Here is a 17623-nt window from a genome sequence, read left to right as displayed (position 1 = left end):
TCTGTCTGTAAACACGATAGCTTGAAGGTTTTGAACAAATTCTGATAAAATCTTGTATGAGTGTAAAACGGGATCATTTTAACAGTCCATTAAAATTTGGCTTTCAACAAAGAAAACAAATTGAATATATACAAAATATGACAATATTCCCTTACTGCTCAGAGAGTGAGCTGCCCTGGCGAAGGTTTGTGCTCTTGGAGTGCTTCTTCTTCTATCATAAGTTTGATGTTCCAGCGCCTCTAAAACTCATGACAGCACATCTTGTTTGTAACAATTCCAAAGTGTAAGATTAACCGTTTCCATTTATATGAAGGGTTTGTGTTGGTTTGTTTCCTGGCTAACAGTAGCATGTTCCTGACATCACTTTTGACTGACAAGACACTGAAGATCACTACTCTCCATGCTGCTGTTCATTTAATGGTCCAAGTTTAAATGGCTCAAAGGCTACTGGTTACTGGAGGTGAAAAGAATCCATCAAAGATCAGAAAATACAGAATCTTTCTAAAGAAAAATAAACACACAGTTCTTGTGTCTTTCTGCTTCTATCATTTTTTGATACCTTTCCGTAATACGCCGCTGCCCACACTGAAACACACGTATGAGCAGTGTGTAGTCAATTTCTGGGAACTGGAGTTGATATTTCAAAACAGAGCAAGCTGACATCTGAACTCCAAGTATTTTACTCTCAGATTTGTGTACACGAAAGTACTGTTGGTCAGACATGATGAAGAGCAGAGACCCTCCAGTGAAGGCAAGTAAGTGGTGCAACAGATTGAAAGCACACAATGGAAGGGTCAGAGCAGTCGTTTTTACAGTGTTTACAGTGAAGACTTTGTCCACATTTTCAGTCCCGATTTGTTTAAAATGATGACAGCACATGCTATATTTAACAGGAAATCTAATCCATTAGTCATATTTGTTAAATAAACACCAAGAGCCACACACAGAAATGTGTCTTTCCACAGTAGTCCAGGGTTGTTATTGAAGGTTAAGGTGGATGTGATAAGCAGTGCCCCAAAAAAAGGCTCTGTCTAAATGAGGGGAAATGAAGCTGAAAACCTCAGATGTGTACTTACATTTTCCATTTTAACCGCTCACTGAGTGACAGATTCAAGCCAAGTCACGGATAAAAGGGCTCAGAGCTGAATTTAAAACACTTCAGTAGCCCTTCAATTTTGATCCAAAGCCTGTTTTCCTGTCCCGTTTCCATTTTAGCCCTGAGTTCACACGGGTACAGCTAATGGGACATGCCAGGTTAAACAAGTTCTGTGAGGCTTCTGTGTGAAGATGATTGTTAAGTTAAAGATTTCAGCAAATTTGAAATACTTTGGCAGATGATTGCTGCAGAATATTCTCTTACTCAAAACAAACCTTTACAGTGTGTAAAGCTTCACCACTAGATGTCTGTAGATTAGAATCAGAATCAGAATCAGAATACTTTATTCATCCCGAGGGAAATTAGGGTTACAGCAGGCAGCACGCTAATGGCGCATGCGCACTTACAAAGGAACCTTCTGACCAACTTTACACAAACATCACATTGGGCAGACATGTCAGAAGGTAGGCTGATAGGAAAAAACAACGAAAATACACTACATGAGGTAAGAGGAGGAGAAAAAAAACTCCACTCAGACTGAGCTCCTAGTGGGAGAACAGTTTGATAACGGAAAAAACACCTCAGCACAAAAGCACATGATTATCAATACACCATAGAAACACAAGACAAGCAACAGGGGCGGGTAAAGGGTAAGAGAGAGCCGGCGTAGACAGCGCATCCGGTCCTGCAGTGCTGGTCCAGTTGACTGCTATCTTCCCCGGTAGGGCACAAGCATCGAAGGCGTTGGAAAGGGGGAAGAATAGCCGTAACACAGTCATGATCAGGGAACGACAGTGGGAGGCTATTCCAGGGAAGTAATGCACACAAGACAAGACAAGGCTAAGCAGGGAAGATAAGGGTGAGGAGGAGAGGAGAAAAGTGCGACCGCCTTCGCTGAGAGCTAAAGAAGAATGAGTTCCGTTTTCTTGTCCCTCTCAATTCAAGTTCATAATCATAGTTAAAGCTGCTACGGCACTAACGTGTTTTTGTTAGCCGAAAGAGATCAAAAACAGTAAATATACACATTGTTCCCCATAATGGCCGAGGCTGCTCAGCATGTTTCTGCTACTTTAGACAGAAGCTAGACAGACCCCACAGTTTATCCCTGTCTGTGGGCTGTTAGTCCACCGCTTACCTCAGCTGTCAGTGACAGTGAGAAGCATCCACATTTATTTAGTCTGGTATAAAACTATGGTAAACGACTTCTCCTCTGAACAATGACAGCAATACTGCAGTGAGTTGTTGAGGATATGCTGAACTTTGCCTGTCAGTAAGGCTGCTGTTTGTGAAACACTGCTACTCTGACAGTGAATCAACTCTCATATGATGTGAGAATAATCAACTGTTAATCAGAGGGAAAGTGTTAGCTGGCAACATTAGCTAGAATAATGTTCGTTTAGACCAGCGGCCATGGACCGTTTGGTACCGGGCCGCGAGAGTTGAGGCTCACGTGTGAAATTCATGGTTTTCAGGATTTTGATCGATTTTTAGTGTTTTGTTGTTTTTTTTTATCGTTTTTATCGTTAACTCTGTTTCCCTGGGTCGTCTCCCGTGTGTTATGAATAATTCTTCTTCTTTTTTTGGTACCGGTACTGATTTATTATGTTGTATTTATCCACGACACCTTAAAGGCAGGCCTGTAAAAATATTGTCGCACATAAACACGGTCCGTGGCGCAAAAAAGGTTGGGGACCGCAGGTTTAGACAGCTCTTGTGAGCTACCCAAAGACGGAAGAGACGTGTGTCTTACCTGCTGATAATAATTAGCTGTGACTATATTGACAAGAAATAAGCATGTTTATTTTATGCAAACTTTTTTCACACATTAGAGCCCTGACTTCAGTTCAGGAGATGACTCTTGAGGTGAGGAGGAAGAGCGTGACATTTTATTAAGAGGCAGCATTACTTTCTTCACATTTTTGTTTCTGTGGTGAGGGGGACTTAATCTCTGACGATAAAGCACAGGTACGATGCTTCATATCTCAAGTCTGAAGGTGCAGGCATGAAGTGAAATGTCCCTCCACCGCAGGCGGCCGCCTACATATGTGGCCAGTCTCTAGCCACATACGTAAAACACAGTTGGAAAGGAGAGGTGCTTCCACCCACTGCTTTCAAATATGGTGGTTTCCACAAACCACTTCCCTATTCCTCTGTATTTTTAATGGATACATTATAGGTTCATCAGAAAGCAACAATTTGTTGGAAGATATAAACACACACACTAAATCTTTGTATCCTGATGAACATGATACATTTTTCTCCATTTAATAATTACATAAAATTACTGACTGCAGGTGTGGGTACTGATCAGTCTTTTGCAGAAGATCTGACACCTTAAGTTGGGAATTGCCCCACCGTGCACCCCCACCCCACTGCTGATGCTGAACTCACAACAAGACTTGTGCTTGTACAGCACGATGGTTGAGAGGAAGTGAGACGGGCACAGATTTGCACTTGGACTGATTTTAATGGATTTTTTCGATTACAGTAAATGATGAGCTGTGATGTGGGAGTACAGTGGGTTGCACAAATGGCGTGTGTGTTGTCACACAGATAAAACCCAAAGGAGTTCTGACATGTCTCAACCTCTTGTTTAAAAACATAAAAAGCTCTTTATCAAGCATAATTCTCAGAGATGTTCCTGTAAAAACATTCAGCCGTTTCTACACAGACCTCAACTGGAGTCACTGCTGGGAACGTCTTCACTTGTGTATACCAGACCCTCCCACGTTTACTAGCAAATATCTGGAGCTCCTCCTCTCTTAGTAACAGTTCATTTATATCAAAGTTTTGGCCAAACAAAAAGGACATGCAGCATTTTTTGTTCACCTTCTAGTTTGAGTAAAACAATTGTTCTGCATGGGAAAAAGAAATCTCTGTCCAAAACTGTGAGAGCCACTATCACTTCTAACATTTGGTCAGTAGGTGGCAGCTGAGCCTCAGATTGCAGATGATCGTGTGGAGTCTTTACCTTGCCACCTAAAGTGCCCTGAAGTAGATGACTTACGTTGTGAATTGGAAGTGCATATAAAGTAATCTAAAAATCTGCACATTGATACCATGAATCAACCTGAAGACACAGTTTCATAGCCAGGTTATTCAGAAAAGTGTCTGTTTGACATTGTTCCAGCAGTAACTCGTGCTTCATCAATTTTAACTGAGCAGGACTTTGCCTGATTAAAGCCTTCGAAAAATCCTAATTATAACAAAGCACAGAACAAACATGAAAACAAAGTAAAACCAGCCTAAAAGTCAGCCTCCCCAAGAACAAGCTTCCCTGACAGGCGAATGTCACTGAGCTGAGGTCCCACATGTTGGAAACTCGGGTCTTTCATCCCAAATTTGACTCCTCCACCCTCAAGGATGCCATCTGAAGACATTTCACTTCTTTGGATGCTATTAAAGAGAACAGAAGATAGAGGGGGGAATTAAAATAATTTAATAAATACATAAATAAAATGTACAATCCACATCCAGCTTCTCTTTTTTTCCCCTAAGAATAAGAAGGTCACTCTCTGATGAGCTTAGACGGGATACCAAAATGACTGCGATAAAGACAAGACCAGATTAGATTAATATAGGCCAAAGACAAAACCAGTCACTAATCCAAACCCAGGATCTTACAGAAATATCACCATAAACTACATCACTAACTGACCAACTGATGTCCACAGCCAACCTTTCCTGATAAAACTCAACTGGAAATGAACCCGTCTACCCCCATCTGACCTGCCATCCTATCCAATTAAATGTTTCACAAATCAGAGGTGCCTTTCCTGGGACCACAGACAGTCATTAGAGAGATTTGTCTCCATTTAATATCCATTTTCTTCAGATGGGCAGCAGAAGGACGCAGCAGCATTATCTGAATGCTGAGGACAGGAGGTACAGAGTGCCATGTAGGGTACAGCTAAACGAGGTCGTAACAAGATTTTAGGAAATTCAAATGCACTGCTGATGACAGCGTAGTTAGAGGATGGGAATTAGCGGTGAATCATCCCAAACCAGTGCGCTAGAGCTCGGAGTTTTAATGCAGCAGAATCATGGCCAATTTGGGTGACCGTAAATCAGAACGAGTTGTTGGTGTTTAGTTTTGCATCCATTCATAAAATACACCAGAACTCACATCCCTAAACTATCCACGCCAACCAGAACAACGATGAATCAGAGAAAAGCACATTTAATAAACTCTTTGCCACCGTGCCAGGCCAGAGACAGTCAGAGAGGTGGACGAAAACGTCAGACGTCGACACCGGCTGCCAGAGGACGAGATGCGATAAAGATGCAGATGCAGATGTCTGGACACAGTCTGCCAAGTCTGAAAGCGATGCACTACAGTGCTGCACTGCAGTGAGACAGCTTAAAACTGAGTAATGAACTTGAAAATGAATTCTGGGAACACGACAATGTTTCTGCTGAACCAACAAAGAAGTTAAAAATAACATTTGCACTGTATATACTGAGAAACAGCAAATATCCATTTGAGGAGAGGGTATCCAAAAGAGGTTTTTGGTAGAAAAAAGTGAACATTTTATTCACTAAAGCACTAGCTTGACCAACAGGTAAAGTTAACCTTCTCAGGAAGTCAACTCAAGTCTCCCGTAAACTTGATGCCACCACAACACAGAAAGAAAACAAAAACTTAATGTCTGATACTTACAGCAGCAGCCAGTGCCTGATCCAGGTCTTCGATGATGTTGGCTTCGTCTTCCAGGCCAACGGAGAGCCGGATCAGGGTGTCGCTGATGCCCAGCACATTCCTCTCATTTTCTGGCACTGATGCATGGGTCATAATCGCCCTGAACGGTATGATAGAGAAGGATTACACATGAGCAGAAAAACATGCTGAGATTCTAATGGAGAGCATAGACAGTGACTTTATAATGGACATAAAGTGTTGCAATTACACTCAACAAAAATATAAACGCAACACCTTTGTTACTGCTCCCATTCCCCATGGGATGGACGTAGAGACCTAAAATTCATTCCAGATACACAATATAACCATCCCTCCCAAACAGTGGTCACAAATCAGTCCAAATGTGTGGTAGTGGGCACATCTGCTATATTGAGATAATCCATCCCACCTCACAGGTGTGCCACATCAGGATGCTGATGTGACATCATGAGTAGTGCACAGGTGTACCTCAGACTGCCCACAACAAAAGGCCACCCTGGAATGTGCAGTTTTGTCTCACAGCAAAATGCCACAGATGCCACAAGCAATGAGGGAGCGTGCAATTGGCATGCTGACAGCAGGAATGTCAACCAGATCTGTCGCCCGTGCATTGAATGTTCATTTCTCAACCATAAGCCGTCTCCACAGGCGTTTCAGAGAATATGGCAGCACATCCAACCGGCCTCACAACCGCAGACCTCGTGTAACCACACCAGCCCAGGACCTCCACATCCAGCAGGTTCACCTCCAAGATCGTCTGAGACCAGCCACCCAGACAGCTGCTGGAACAATTGGTTTGCACAACCAAACAATTTCTGCACAAACTGTCAGAAACCATCTCAGGGACGCTCAACTGCATGCCCGTCGTCCTCATCGGGGTCTTGACCTGACTCCAGCTCGTCGCCGTAACAGACTTGTGTGGGCAAATGCTCACATTCGATGGCGTCTGGCACGTTGGAGAGGTGTGCGCTTCACGGATGAATCATGGTTCACATTGTTCAGGGCAGATGGCAGCTGAGAATGTCCCAGTTCTTGCATGGCCAGCATACTCACCGGACATGTCACCCATTGAGCATGTTCGGGATGTGCTTGACCGGCGTATATGACAGCGTGTACCAGTTCCCACGAATATCCAACAACCTCGCACAGCCATTGAAGTGGAGTGGACCAACATTCCACAGGCCACAATTGACAATCTGATAGACTCCATGCGACGATGTGTTGCACTGCATGAGGCAAATGGTGGTCACACCAGATACTGACCGGTTCTGGGTCCCCAGACCCCCAATAGCGCAAAAAACTGCACATTCCAGGGTGGCCTTTTGTTGTGGGCAGTCTGAGGTACACCTGTGCACTACTCATGATGTCAGATCAGCATCCTGATGTGGCACACCTGTGAGGTGGGATGGATTATCTCAATATGGCAGATGTGCCCACTACCACACATTTGGACTGATTTGCGACCACTGTTTGGGAGGGATGGTTATATTGTGTATCTGGAATGAATTTTAGGTCTCTACGTCCATCCCATGGGGAATGGGAGCAGTAACAAAGGTGTTGCGTTTATATTTTTGTTGAGTGTAGTTTGAGGGAGTCTGATAGGGCTCATCTATTGGTCTCTGCTGCCCCCTTGTGGTGGTCTGTGTTAAACTGCAGCAAGCTTACAGTAAACCATTTACAGAAGAGTGTACTTTTAACACTACCAAGAATAAAAACACTACAGTGACACTTACGGGTGTTCTGCCAAACTTTCGTACCCACCGAGGCTTTCTGCAATCGCAAACATCTGAAATAAGACCACAAAGGACATGAAGATGAAGTGAAGCACGGCGCGTAATGTGTACAGGCGAGCACAAAAGTTTCAAGGGAATTACAAAAAATGAAAAAGACAATTAGTAACCCACAACGGAAACAAGCCAAAGCAGCACTCTTCACTGTTATTTGTGGTCTGGATCATTTTCAGACATTAACAGCGAGCTTACATAGGCCTTTCATACACACAGTGAAGTCCACAATCTGTTCTCCTTGGATCATGCTGCTTCACAATGGTCCACTTGTAACAAATACTATAATAAAACTGGTCAAATTAACATGAAAACAATGTTTTTCCAGTGTGAAAAAAAATGTGATGAATTTGGCAGCAAGTATAAACTGATGTCACATGTTAATTATGGCTATTATAATGTAGCGAAATATTATCAACTTGGAAAGTTTGTAATGTGTCTTGTAGAAAAACAGCGTTTGAAAATGTCACTGTGTCTGTGTGCATGTGTGTCCGGTCAGTGAAGGCATCTGATCCTGATACAGACTCTATGCAGTCCTATGAAAAACTAAGTACACCCCATGACTCATTAGTTATAGAACCTTTAGAAGCAACAACTTGAAGTAATCATCTTGTGCAAAATAATCGTTTGCACACAAAATTGCAGTTGGATTTATGAAACAGTCGCACTGGCCTATTTTGTTCTTACCACTGTGCGTATGTTCATCGTTCATGACCAACAGTCTTGTTTAATCTTCATACAATTTGCAACCTATCTGCACACTACCCCGTCCACATTTCTCTATATAAGGAAGTAGGTTTACCTCTAGGTGCAGCTGAGAAAGCTGTGAAAGGCAAGAAATAAGAAGAAAGTGAAAATATAGTGTCTGAGGTCCAAACAGGAAGCCAGAAGGGATAGTAGCTCGACTAAACCATTTCTTTGTAATCCCTACAAACACAGTAAGGGTGCATTTAGTTTTTCACAGCACTACATCTCATAGTTTTCCTAAAGCCCAGCAACCTGCTTATTAAATGCAAAATCAAACAGGCCAGAATAAATAAAAACTTTGAGCCAAATTACTTTGAGGTTATTGAGGAAGGTAGTAGCATGCTCAAGTTTCCCTTTAATGTTGAAGGCAATCATCCCTGGACACCCAGTACACTGTCTCTTCATCACTTCGTACTGGGGGTGAGACGGCAGGCCTGTGTCAAAAGAGGGAAGACATATCTCAAAATTTCAAATTTAATTTTAAAGAAAAAGTTGGTAACGTACAACTTAATTTAAATAAGAAAACTGACTAAATTATATTTTATAGGCAAAAGCTGTAAATAATTGGCAAAAACAGCACAATAAGATGAAAGTTAGTTATCTACCCATGAACACCAAAGTAAGTTGGAGGGAAAATGCTGATTAATCAGTTTGCTTAGTTAAAAATTAGCACAGAGGAGGGGCAAAAAATTTTATGGATGAGACACATTCAGTTGGCTACTTTCAATAGAAAATTATGTATTTATTAGAGACGGCACGATGCCACTTTTTTATGTCCGATACGATATCATAAATTTGGATATCTGCCGATACCGATATGAATCCGATATAGTGTGTTTTTCAATAAAACTGTTTTTTTAATATCTTGCTGCTTTTTGTATAAGTTCATACTCAAGTTAAAAAAAACAAAAACAAAAAAAACTAAAGCTATTCTGTTATACCTGTATGCAAAAAATACACTGCACCCAAAATATTTCATATTTCAGCAATACTGATCAATCTAATAAACTTAAACCTGCTCCATCCTCCCTATTCTGGTATTTTAAAGAGTAAGCAACCTAACTAATAGGGCTCTAAAACTCCCAGCAAAAAAAAAAAAAAAAAAATTTAAAAAAAAAATAGGGACCCACCCCCCACCTCATGATGCTTAATTGACGTAATCAACTTTAATTTGATGCAGTGTGAAAAAAAAATGCACAGAAATAAAAAAATTTTCAAGAATAATTAAATAGATTCAACATCTTTCTTCAACAGAACTGCAGACTGCACAGATGGTACCTTCCCAAAGGAAAAAGTACTACAGCTTACTAGGGTATATTAGACTTAATAGTTATACTATTAGACTTCTATACATTTTACATCAGATTAAAACTTTGGGTGTAAGATTCGGATAATTTTTTATTAAAAGCTAGACATTTAAAATGAGAATAAGAAAGAAAAGTATGTCTTTGTGCCCCTTTTCCCTGTTCTTGCCCTATCGGCCCCCCTGGCTAAACTTTGCTAGATCCGCCCCTGCATAGCCGTCAGCTGCGTAGAAAAAGATCCTGGTGGAGAAAGTAATATTAAATAAATTCTAACAACAGATTATCAAGCTTAAATGTGCTGCTGTTGTTCAGCCGCTGGTTTCCTCTTTCTGGCGCAAAGTGGGCCAAAAACAAACAAGAGAGATGGACTCGCGACAGAAAAGCCGATCGGCTGATCATTGATCAGTTTCATGATTGAAGTAGCAGCAGGAGAGGGAGGAAGAGAGAGAGAAGAGGCCATCGCTCCATAAATCGGTTGTTAAGCTTAACGCGGGAATGCTTTACAAACATTCAGAGATGAACTTACACACTTGCTTTACTTCTCTCTGGGATCACTTCCTCGGAGATGAAATGCTGGATTGCTAGCGAGGCTACAAATACACACAGCCGCTCTATCACGTGACCACACTGCTGCGATGTGCTACGGTTATGAGCAGAGTTACGCCATGTCGCAAGTTTTGAGGTGCTTTTTTTGATATTTAATGGATCGATGACATTTTTTATTTCTCTCCGATATCCGATCCAGTAATTTACGTCAGTATCAGACCGATACCGATACGTAATATCAGATCGGTCCATCTCTAGTATTTATTTATTTACTTATTATGTAGAAATAGAGGGCAACACAAGGCAGGGAGTGCGTTTTGCTAGAAAACCAAAAAAAAAAAAAAAAGAAGCGTGCCACGGGTCACCGCTCAGCAACGTGAACTCAAGTGACCGACAGTGACAATGGTTTAAAGAACAATGGTTCTTTGGATCAATGTTGTCGACTAAATAACTGGCAAACAAAGCATAAAGAGATGAAACCAGGAAAGGTCAGACTTTTATAGTTTAACTGTAAGACCACCAGAGTTGTGAAAAAAAAAGACAGTGTTTCAATGGGGAAGGTCACCATTGGTCAGTGTGACCTCAAATGACCTAAAAAGACAATGTACAACAAACTGTGCAACTTGGGTTTTGCAGGCTCCTCCAAATAAGCTTAAAGCTAAATCAGCAAGAGTTTCCTTGTAAAGATTGAGATTGGAGATAATGACAGGCATGTTTTGACAAGTCTGTGGTATGTGTGATTTTAAAATGTTTACAGCAAATCACCTGGGTAGAGGACGCGCTCCACCCTCGGATCAGCCTCCAGAAACTTGGCAACAGCCAGGGTGTTCTTAAAGTGCCGCTCCATCCTCAGGTGAAGGGTCTTCAATCCACGGTTACACAGGAAACAGTCAAAAGGAGACGGCACACTACCCAGTGCTGACGCAGAGGCGGGATCACATGAAGAAAAGGAAAATCCAAAGAGGTTACAAACAAAGCCTCCCAAAATCCAGATCAACAAATACTTTCCTACTGAAGAGAATTTAAACTGGTCAGAACTTGAGCCTCCAAATACAATGTGTGGCATGGAGGCATATAAAGAGGTTTATTGTACATTTCCATAAAAAAATTAAAAAAACACTTGATGCACTCTTTGTATTTAATCACCATTTTGCAGGAACTTCAGTCGCTCGTACAGATCCTCCCTGTTCATGGAGACGAGTCCCATCACCACATCGCTGTGGCCTGCCAAACAGATTATACAACAATAAAGAGAAGTCCAAAACACAGAGTTTATACTGGAGTTGACTTTGTTGCTCTTCTGTGTTTGAGCTTGTGCGTCTTTGCTATGTGATGATGGTGGGGCAAAACTAACTGGGTGAGCATCAAATTCAAACACCTTGACAAAAGTTCTAACTTCACTGGTGATCCCTGCATGTGTTTCTCTGTTTTAATCGTAGAGACAGGCAACGTGAGCATTTTAGCAATGCTTTACAATTATTATTCATTTAAGCTTAAGATCTTATTTCACCCATTTCAGACTTACTTTGGTACATTTTGGAGACATTTTAGGACTAAAGTAATTAATCCCTTCTAGCGTGCAACAGATCATGTGACTAAGCTCACAAAATGTTTGCATCGACTTCTAATGCAAATGTTAGGTTAGTAAAATTGAACCTACCATTCATGTATTTGGTGGCTGAGTACATGCAGATATCAGCTCCCAAAGCCAAGGGGCGCTAAAGGTGCACAAGAGAAACAAGAGTAAATCATTTCCTGAATTATTCCAGGATGAACTGGAATTTGATTGCAGGAGGTTATCGAACTGTTGTTACACAATCAACAGCGCACAAAATGCACCGTGGGTCAAGTTTCACCTGGAAATAGGCCGACATGAAGGTGTTGTCCACGACCACCACTATGTCTTTGTTGTGCTCGTGGACCAAGTCGGAGCAGGCCTTGATGTCCACCACCTTCATCATGGGGTTGGTGGGTGTTTCAATCCACACCAGCTACGTGAGCAAAGAGATGACGTATAAGTCAAACCAAACATGGGGGCAGAGGGAGGGGTGGGTGTAACTTCCAGAAGAGAAATCACTCGAACTGCTGATTCACAATGACCGTTTCAGTTAGCTTAAAGACACGCCCTATTAAGCAACATACTAGTCAAACCAGACACTGGTACAACAGCATGTGTTTATTTTGCAGATAAAATGGAAACATCTCCTAAAAGGTGCACCCAAACACAAACAAACAAACAACACATGTTCTGAAATCTTCTGAAGTGTAATTTTTGCTTTGACATACCTTAGTATTTGGCTTCAAGGCAGCCTTGAGCAATTGTGGTTTTGTGCAGTCAGCAAAAGACACATCCAGGCCGACTTCAGCTGCGATTCTTTGAAAGTAGCGGTTTGTGCCTTGTGATTAAAAAAAAAAGAATCTCTGTTAGTATCACTAAACCACATAACACATACATAATCTAGGAAACAAGATAACGTCTCATAGCTCACAGAGTTTGTTTTACACATTTGGCCAAGTTGCAAAGTGGTTTCTCACCTCCGTACACGTCATCCATGCTGACGATTCCATCGCCTGCCTTGAGCATGTGAGTGACCGTCACTGTGGCCGCCAGTCCTGAAGCGAGAGCAAGGCCTGCAGAGGAAAAGGTGTGAGAAGTTGTCCAGAGCAGGAATTATTTTCATCATCGTGTCAGAGAAGCCTAAAATTGGAAGGCTCTGTCATTTTTGAAGCGTTAAACATTTAGTAAAACGATGTTAAAACATGTTGTTTAAATTCACTGCTGTGAAATACGGTTGGCTGACGTACAGTACTTTGCTCCGTCCAGTGCAGCTACGGCTTTTTCAAGGCAGTTCCTGGTAGGGTTTCCACTCCGGCTATACTCGAACCCCTACATCAACACAAGATTTTTACATTTCATCACCACGGTCAGCATTTATAATACTTGCTTGCACCTGTTCAGACAGTAAGGGGATGCAGTTATTTAGTGATCAGTGATGACTTGGTATGTGGCACTTTTGTTAAGTTTAAGTATTAAAAAACCCCACAGAAGTAGATATTTATTATTATTAATGTTATTATAAAATACTTTGTGTTGGATTATATATATGTTGCAGGTACATACAAGCTGTTGCTTCTGCCTACACCCTTTTTGTCTAAAACATAGTCGGGTTTTTCCTTCTTTTTCCTTGATTTTGAAAAATACGGCTTGCTTTGAAAAGATCAGAAAGATGTAAATGAAATAAAAAAATACGTTTTTAATTTTTGGAGAAAAAAAATTACCACTTCTAATGGAGGTTAAGTGGTTTGTGTGAAGAAAGCTGACCTGAGTGCAAAAACTCAAAAAAAAAAAAAAGTTTAACTGGTAATGCATTACAAATGAGGAGTATGCAAAGTACCCATGAAGGTGATGTCCAGGTGAAAATAAGTCCAGTTCATCAGCCCTCTGCGACTGTTGATATGAGGTGTTTGTATTGATATGCTTGTGTGTGCATTATTAAATTATAACATCCCCACTTTGGTGTCGTGTTCATTGTTCAAAAAGTTTTGTGGATTCTTTAAATGCCTAAGCTGTGCTGCCATGACCTTTTTACAGAGAAGAGGTTTTCTCCTGGCAGCCCTTGCAAATAAGGAAAAAAAAAAAGTTTAACTGGTAATGCATTACATATGAGGAGTCTTATAACTGTGAAACATTAAGCAATGAAAACTGACACTAGTGAACTCTGCCCTCAAGAATTTCTTTCCTGTGTAATGTCCTGCCTCTTTTTGTCAGTGTAGTGCTAGAAATCTGTTATCTGTAAGCCAATCAATGCCAGAAGCAATGAGAAGGGAAAAAACGACTTTAACAATCTGAAACATGAAGAGATAATGATGTTAAAGCGGAAACAAAACAATATTTATCTAACACAGACTCCCAGTAATGGATGGCCATGAACTGGTTATCACACGCAGGAAGGAATTACAATACAAGTCAAGCTTCATCTTTCGACTGAGGGTAGTTTCTTATTTAACAGAGTGCGCAGTCAGTCGCATGCAGTGGGTTAAAAACACTTGAATTCACAGATTTTACGTTAACTTTACTTACCTAAAGAGACATTCTTATTCATGCTAAAAATAATACAAGACACGCCTCCATACAGAGCTAAAACATAATAATAGTATAAGAATAACCTAAAAATATACAAACACTTAGAAACCATCGGGCTTCGTATCGTCCATAACACTGGAACGAGTCTGATCCTAACCTGGCCTAAAGTAACGGGATACTTACAGCGTGCTTTCCTGGAGAGTACTGCTTGAACGTGGTAGAAAGGGAAATCGGCGGCACTACAGCCATAGATTTCCATTGCTCCGGCTCCTGGCCGACGTGTATGGCATCTGTTGCAAAGGATTTATAAGCCGTGCGGAAACCGGCGAATAAATCGCTTTGTTCTTCTTTTTTGTCCGTGTTACTCATGGCAGTGCGCTCCAAAAATGACTGCTGCGGGCTGAAGATGAGTACACATTACCCGTGCCCAGTAATGGTAAAAGACATTTAATGGAGCCGTGCGCTGCGCTTGTCTCTCGGAGCCAATCAGCGCTCGACACAAACCGCGATGTGGCGCTGATTTGCTGGGGGTTAGTGGGCGTCCAGCCCACGTGGCCATGCACGTTGTTTACGCTGTTCGTCGTGATGCAACGTTTCCTGCTTTTTAAGTCAGGGTCCGCGTCTCTTTTTCCAACACGGTGCCTACTTTTTTAACACGAATGTGCTACTGCACGTTGTTTCCTTCTGGGTTTATAATTCAGGTATTTACCCAAAGACAGTGATTTATGTTGTTTTGTAACGCAACAGAGTCAGTTTACAATAACACTGACTTGGGGGGGGGGGGATACTCGATTTTTCAGCAGCCGCAATAAAAGTTCTTGTGTTGGTGGCACAATTCACAGAATCTGGTGCATTTTTTTATCCAATCATATTATTATTATCGCTATTTTGTTTTCTTCTTTAAAAACATTTTTGTGTCTGAAGCTGTGTTTCCAGGAGTGAACCACAGGGGGAGGAAGTGCTCTGTAATGACTTTGAACGAGAACAGTCCGCTTTGCTTTATTGTGTGCAGTTTTCTTCAGTTTGTTGAGCAAATTCACACAAGCGCGTGGAGTTAGTGTGATCTCAAAGTGAAAACAACATCAGATAAATATAGGAACATTTCTGGCTATTTGTTTTTTCTGTCATGGAAACAACAAATTGAATCTTTCTATCAGAACTACATTATCTTTGTTGGTGTAGTCACAACATTTTGGTGTCAGTGAGACAGTGGTAACACGATAGAGGTGGTTTTGATGCAGATTTAAGTATTTGTTGTTGTTTTTCATGAATACGTTTATGTATAGTAATGATTTAGCACGTAGACAGTGGGTGTGCTCTGGTATGGAACGATCTGTGGAAAATCAGAGGACTCCGTGCAGTCCTGTGATTTAGTAGCATAAAGAAGAACCTTTTGCAGCAGTAACTTGAAGTAATCGTTTTCCGTGTGACTTTATCAGTCTCTCACATTGTTGTGGAGGAATTTTGTTCCACTCCTCTTTACAGTGTTGCTTCACTTCATTGAGTTCTGTGTGCACTTGTTTGTGCACAGTTCCTGATACAGTATTTAGTCAGCTTGAGGTCTGACTTTGGGCCCTTGAACCACCTTGATTCTTTTTTTTTTCCTGCTATTCGGCTGTAGATTTTCTGCTGTGCTTGGGATTGTGAGGGACTCATATTTGACTCTAGAATACTTTGGTTTACAAAGAAGTTCATGGTCGATGCAATGAATGCAAATTACCCATGAAGGTGAAAATAAGCCCAATTCATCAGCCCTCTGCGACTGTTGATATGAGGTGTTTGTCCTGATATGCTTGTGTGTGCATTATTAAATTATAACATCCCCACTTTGGTGTCGTGTTCATTGTTCAAAAAGTTTTGTGGATTCTTTAAATGTCTAAGCTGTGCTGCCATGACCTTTTTACAGAGAAGAGGTTTTCTCCTGGCAGCCCTTGCAAATACGAAAACCAACAGGCTCAACTGCAACAACCCCCCCCCCCCCCCCCCCCCAATTAAATAAATAAATAAATAAATAAATAATGGGAGCTGTGTGTTTCAGACAGTGTTAATGGAGCGTGTTGTTTTGTACATGTTTCAAGGATTTAGGTCTGTGGTTGAAGTGCACAGCCAGTGTTGCATGCTGACAAACTATCAACTGTTACCACCTGTGCCTATTAGGGATTAGGTCCCGGTAGTGTTTTGTGGATGGCTGCGCCCACATGTGCATTAGAACTGCTGAGGAAAGCCTTGTGCTAAAATGCATTTGTATTTTTCTTATTATCTAGTAATATTAAAGATTTTACACATGAAATTGTGAGTGCTGTAGTTCTTATTCATGAGTTAATACTTCCAAACAAGTTATATTTGTTCAGCCTTCTTCTAATTGTACTGTCATGAACTTAAACATTGAATTTGTTAACCGAAGTCTGCAGAATCTGAAGAGTAGGTTTTGGGCTTTTGGCAGTTTCTCTGAGCATTGCACAGTCTGAACTGGAAATCCACTCTTGGAAAGACTGTTGCATTGTTTTAACACAAACTGTGAAAACTTCTGCTTTTACACTTCCAGATAATCAGTAAATCAAGTCCATTTGATTAGTATCTGGCTGCTACTTACTCGCATAATTCCTGTGGAAGCAGAAAGGGTGTATTTAGTTTGAATGCACAGTCACATGAAACCTCACATGACTGTGACTACTGTAAACAAGATCTCACCTTTGTTTTAGGAAACTGTGGACATTTCATGGTTTTGCAGGTATCCAAACAAATCAAGCTGCTGCTGCTATGGCCTTTTCTTGGCAAAGTACTCACTACAGTTTGAACAGAAATTCTGTGAATAAGGGCTTAGAGACCTTCATTTTTTATTTATTTTTTTTTTTTTGCTTTTGTCTAAGTATGTTTATGACTATTTATGAAACGGAATCTGTCATATTTCTTGTATTTTAAATACCTTTCTTTTTTCCTGAAGCACTGAGTCCATCATTGTCAGAAAGAATTAATGTTCATTGTTCACTCAGGCTTTTGGTCATACACTTCATTTTAAATGATAACATGAAATAGATTATAAACTAATTACTAATTAGTGGTGATAAAGAAATGCATTCACTGAGGTATCTGGGTGCAATTTTAAATACATGTTTATTTCTGTTCTTCTTAGTATAGATCTTCCACTATAGATTCATTTGAGAGTTAATATTCCTTTTTATTTATTCGAGCTATTCAATGCGGATGATCCACAGAGAGTATGATACACATAAGATTTCCATCTCCAGCTCTAAACTTTTAAAGTTTTAAAGCTGAGGTCTGTGGCTGAAATTAACACTTCCATATAAAAACATTCAGCTGATGTACTATGTGGTCATTAAAATGTAGAACTTTTATTGTCATCGATGTACATTGATGTATTTT

At 40.8% G+C, this 17623-nt stretch overlaps 1 protein-coding gene across 1 annotated transcript; it reads right to left on the bottom strand.

The window, feature by feature from the left end:
* Window positions 1-3539: 3539 nt before the first annotated feature.
* Window positions 3540-14721, bottom strand: cth (cystathionase (cystathionine gamma-lyase)). Its single transcript, XM_026142421.1, has 12 exons — window positions 14423-14721; window positions 12961-13042; window positions 12691-12786; window positions 12442-12551; window positions 12012-12146; window positions 11816-11873; window positions 11302-11379; window positions 10921-11073; window positions 8618-8739; window positions 7508-7560; window positions 5757-5895; window positions 3540-4492 (listed from the first exon to the last, which is right to left on the bottom strand). The coding sequence occupies exons 1-12, from the start codon at window positions 14606-14608 to the stop codon at window positions 4478-4480; spliced, it is 1227 nt and encodes a 408-aa protein (XP_025998206.1). The 5' UTR covers window positions 14609-14721; the 3' UTR covers window positions 3540-4477.
* Window positions 14722-17623: the final 2902 nt, after the last annotated feature.

This window comes from Astatotilapia calliptera, chromosome 15 (genome assembly GCF_900246225.1).
Source record: "Astatotilapia calliptera chromosome 15, fAstCal1.2, whole genome shotgun sequence".
Classification (NCBI taxonomy): domain Eukaryota; kingdom Metazoa; phylum Chordata; class Actinopteri; order Cichliformes; family Cichlidae; genus Astatotilapia; species Astatotilapia calliptera.
Note: the sequence above shows the minus strand (reverse complement) of the source record. Positions and strands in the feature narration are given on the sequence as shown.

Coding starts and splice junctions, on each gene's coding strand:
- cth (XM_026142421.1), bottom strand. CDS start 14,608: ATGAGTAACACGGACAAAAAAGAAGAACAAAGCGATTTATTCGCCGGT. Junction 13,043..14,422: donor ACTCTCCAGGAAAGCACGCT/GTAAGTATCCCG, acceptor GTGTTGATGTAG/GGGTTCGAGTATAGCCGGAG. Junction 11,380..11,815: donor AGCCACCAAATACATGAATG/GTAGGTTCAATT, acceptor TCTGTTTGGCAG/GCCACAGCGATGTGGTGATG.